General features: G+C 54.0%; 1 protein-coding gene across 1 annotated transcript in view; it reads right to left on the reverse strand.

Annotated features, from left to right (window-relative positions):
- RPTOR (regulatory associated protein of MTOR complex 1) overlaps positions 1–4,861 on the reverse strand; it is a 428,490-nt gene that overhangs the window by 104,303 nt on the left and 319,326 nt on the right. The window contains exon 10 of the mRNA XM_007959595.1: positions 3,185–3,260. Within this exon, the coding sequence (XP_007957786.1) occupies positions 3,185–3,260 (76 nt within the window). The remainder of the gene's footprint in view (positions 1–3,184; positions 3,261–4,861) is intronic.

The following is a 4,861-nucleotide window of genomic DNA, read 5'->3' on the forward strand; positions in this document are numbered from 1 at the left end:
TGAACAATATCATTAATATCACATGCAAGTAAAATCTTATTTAAGATAATTCAAAAATGGTTGCAGCAGTATATTGACAGAGAACTTCCAGAAATACAAGTTGGATTCAGAAGAGGACGTGGAACGAGGGATATCATTCTTGATGTCAGATGGATCTTGGCTCAAAGCAGAGAATACCACAAAGATGTTTACACAATGGAGAAGAGTGCTAAGAGTACCATGGTCTGCTAAAAGGACTAACCAATCTGTCCTGGAAGAAGTGCAGCCGGAATGCTCCTTGGAAGCAAGAATGGCTAGACTTCTCACCTCCTTTGGTCATGGTGTCAGAAGGGACCATTCCCTGAGAAGGATGCCACTCTTGGTAAAGTGGAGGGTCAACGAAGAAGGGGAAGCGCCTCAAGGAGATGGACTGGCACAGTGGCTGCAGCGATGGCTCAGGTACAGCAGGGATCGTGGGGCTGGCACGGGACCAGGCTGTGTTTCGCTCTGCTGTGTGTGCAAAGTCACTGAGTCGGAGGCGACTCGACAGCACCTGACAACAACTTGTGACAGCACAGAAAGTCAAATGCCTAGAAATGAAGCCAACGCATCATTATTGGGAGCAATTAAGGAGCCAAATACCAGAGATGTACACCATGTTCATGGACCAGAAGGATGTCAACTGCTCCACATTAGTCTACAGATGGGTTGCACTCTCAATCTAATCCCTGCAGGCTCTATGCAGAAATCGGCTGATCCTAAAATTCACATGAAAATGCAAAGGCCAAGTCACCAGGCAAGTTTGAAAAAGAACAAAGTTAGAAGACTTCAATGATCAGCCTCAGAAGACTTCTAAAGCTCCCAGAACTAAGCATTATGCTGGTGCAAGGACAAAGGGGCCAAAGGACTAGCACAGAGAACTGAGAGTTGCTCCAGAAAACTGTGCGATCGCGTCCGGTAAGGCTGATGGACACACCTACCTGTGGTCACCAAAGGACACAGACAAGAACCAGCAGCACTTGGGCCGGGGCAGGGCTGAGGCAGTGAGGCACTCGCCCAGCACACGACATTTAAGATGGGGGGTTGAGAACTCAGAAATCAAGATAAGTAACATGCTGATGCGATATTAAGAAAATAAAAACCAGTGCAAAAATCCGTAAGGAAAAACACATCCAAGTTTTAAGTAAAGACAGGGTCAGTGTTACCGAGTTTTCCTTTGCCTCTAAATCGGCACTGGCAGCTTGATTTGGGACAGTTGCAAACTGGACACTCAGAGTGTCCCCTGGCTACCGGGGGAGTGAGTTCTGGGGTGGTGCTGTACCCTCCAATGAGAACGAGCCACATTGACCTGTGGCAAACCCAGCGCTGGGTGAGATCAGGTCAACCCAGAGACTATGGACACAGGGGCTGGAAGGAGCCTTGGTGCTGCTCAGCTCTTTGATTCAGTTGCATGACTTGGGTGCTGGGTAGCTGAGTACACAGAGCTTGTAAAACCCAGCCATCTGCACACTGATGATACGTCCCTGGCTACATGTATGTGATGTTTCTGGAAAAGTACTGGCCGGCCCAGCAGGCAGCGTGTCAGGCCTTCACCCCCACCATCCTAGGTTGGTGAAATGATTCCCAAATGTTAGAGGAGTGTGAAGTAAAGTAAGAAGACACCTGAAAGGATATGTGGCAAGGAGACCTGGCACCAGAGCAAAGCATCCTTTTTAAAAGGTACATATGTGTGCACGCGTGCACATGTGCATACACACACAGACCGCCTACTTCCTGTGGGAGTGTGCACTTCCGAGCCCTTCAAAGGGCAACGTACAGCCATGCACACAGTCCAAGGCAGGCGCTGTGCTGACAGGTTTCCCAATGTGACTCATCGGAGAGACTGGGTGAGGGAGGTGGGGTGCGTGAGGGGGGTGGTCAGTGTGCGGGGGTTGAGGTCGCGAACCAGACCCTGCACCTGCCCTCAGGGAGGGCCCAGTACAACAGAGGAGGGAGACCTTCTGTCTGCAGGCCTAATGGACAACGCCAACCACACAGGTGACAGCCAGGTGAGGGGTGTGCAGCTTCTAGCTATAGGGTTTAAACATGCAGGGCTCCGCAGTTTTCTTGACATGATGGCCCTCAAGCCCCACGCAGGTCCTGAAGCTGTGCTTTCCATCATGACACTGCTGTGTCTTGAGTGGGGACGGGGGTGGGACGCCATCTCCCGGGTGGGGATGGGGGTGGGGGGATGTCTGGGGATCCCCATGCTCCTCCCACCCTTGGCGCACGGCCGCCTGTGCCCAGCACATCAGCAGGCCCTCCCAGCCTGGGCACACGGCCGCCTGTGCCCAGCACATCAGCAGGCCGTCACGTGGGTTTCCCACTCACTCACACTCAGCAGTGAGGGAATCAGTGAGGGAATCTGAAGGAACCAGCACATGGTGTAAGAGGCAAGCAGTGGCTGTGTGGGCAGAGTCAAGAGGGGCTCCTGGTGCGAGGCGGGGGACACCTATGGGGGTCAGGACCCACTCCACCCATGGCCACCTGTAGCATGCAGCCTGGGGACGATGCACTGCCTTCCTGGGCTCCGTGTCACACTAAAGGGTCTCCAACGATGGGCCACTGAGTGATAAAGCCAGTCACGGGCCAGGGCCAGCCCAGGGTTTACGGGTTTACAGACAGGAGGCCAGAGGATGAAACCCCAGCTCGGGCCGGGGGCAGGAAGGGGTCTACATGACAAGAAGCAGATTCATGATCACAACGTTTACAGAAAAGGCATTTCTCAAAAGCACACGATTTCAAAACTTAACCTCAAAAAATCAAAATCAAACTAGGTGCTGGGCGTCAGCTGTGACTCCAATGGACGGCCCGCGTGTGAAGGAGCGGGACCGTGCGCTAGCCGCTGGGCGTCAGCGGTGACCCGACGAACGGCCCGCGTGTGGAGGAGCGGGACCGTGCTCGCTCTGCAGGGTTTTCAGTGGCTGGTTTTTCAGGAAGAAGAATGCCAGGCCTTTTTTCTGAGGTACCTGTGAGTAGCCTTGAACTTCTGACCTTTCGGTTTGCAGTTAAGCACTTAGCTGTCTACCCAGGACTGCAGCCCCAACCCCTGGTCAATCCAATCTTGAGCTGTGCCTCTGAAGTGGCCAGAGGATTGGGTGCCACATGCAGACATGGCTCTGCAGCCAGCCAGTGTGTGGAGTGTGGGATGCCCGGGGGCACTCACCCTAAATGCAGTGCCTTCCTCGATGATTGTTGGCAGCTGTGAGAGACAGATGTCCACGGCCAGGTCCCACGCCTGCCTGGGAGAGAGACAGGGAACCAGAGTGATTAGTCACCGGCTGTACCAGGGCTCAGGGAGCAAGGAGACGCATGCTCTGCCTGGGCAGCTGAGGGTCCGGGCAGAGGCCATGGAGGTCACTGGGCGGAGGGACAGGGGAGACTCTCTCAACGCCACCCAGGATGGAGGCAGGTGCAGAAAGGGCCAAGGAGCGGCAGGAGCAGGGCAGTCCCCGAGCCGCCCCAGCCAGCACACTGCACCCTTGAGCCCCTTTGACTTTTCTCTTTGCACTAAGAGAAACGCTTTGGAAGCACAGAGGAGGCCCCACCAGCTTCAGCCGCACTTTGAAAGCCACAAGGCTTCCGGCCTCACACCTGAGCCTGTCCCACACTCCAGCCTGACTACTGAAACGAGGCGCTGGGGCTATCGGCAGCGGGGACTCTGAAAGTGGCCAGTGTCACCAAGGAGGAAGACCACAACACCTGAGCCCCACCAGGTGCTCTTCTCAAGAAGGGCAGCCAGTCACACTCACCCAGGGAAAGGGGTCCCACCCGTGGACCCCTCCCTGCTCTTGGGTCCTGGCGCCTCCTTATCCCCAAGGTGCCTGGGTCTATGTCCTCGGCTTGCACCATGCAGGTTCATCCCCTCAACTCCGAGACAGGCAGTGAACAGGCAGTAGCCTCCCCTGTGGGGGACCCTGGCCATTTCACCACCAGATCTTATGGCTGAGTGGCTGGCTCCTACCACTCCACCCACCTGTCATCTCAAAACATGCCTGTAGGACGGTGCAGGCATCCTTCCAACAAGGCGGTCACTGTGAGAGCACACAGCTCTACACCCACCACCCCAGCAGACATGCCATGTCCTTCCAGCCACACAACTGCCTGGTGGATGCAGTTTTAAATTAATTCTCTGGCTGAGACATGCCCATAAACCCACGACAGAAAGTTTATGCGGCTTTCTAAGACGCGTGTGCTCCTAACCCTGGGGACCCAGTGAGTGAGATTCCGAGTGCTCGAGCTGCTCTTACGTGGGTCTCTCTGGCAAGCATCTCATCTCTCTAAGGCAGCTTCCACGAAAGCACAACTAAGATGTTTTGCTTGGAGATAAAAGGCCCAGGTTCAGAGAGCGGCCCCGTGGGCTGCCTGTATGGGTAACTCTGGGCCACTTTTTTTTTTTTTTTTTAAATTAACTTTTTATCTTGCTTGCAAACTTAGTACAGAGAGCACCCCTGTATAATTTCTCAGGCCTGAGTTTCATTATTCGTGTGGTCAATCAATGTCGACCTCCAATGACTGGTCAAGGCCTTCACGTGAGGACGGCACCGCCGTGGTCAATTCAGGTGGTGGCTGTTTTTAACAGGCTACCTTGTTACTCTGCAGGGACAAGTGTAGCGGTTAAAAGGTCAAGTAGGGAATTGAAGAAGGCAGAGAGAGAGATGGAAGAAGAGAAGTAATATTTAGTGCAAGCCAGCACGTTAGGAACCCTGTTGTGGAGTGGTTAAGCGCTTGGCTGCTAACCAGAAGGTCAATGGTTCAAACCCACCAGCTGCTCCGCAGAAGATAAGGCAGTCAGTTTCTGTAAAGACAACAGCCTTGGAAACCCTGTGGGGCAGTTCCACTC

This window comes from Orycteropus afer, unplaced genomic scaffold, assembly GCF_000298275.1.
Source record: "Orycteropus afer afer isolate SDZICR_OR568_19922 unplaced genomic scaffold, OryAfe1.0 scaffold00018, whole genome shotgun sequence".
Taxonomy (NCBI): Eukaryota; Metazoa; Chordata; class Mammalia; order Tubulidentata; family Orycteropodidae; genus Orycteropus; species Orycteropus afer.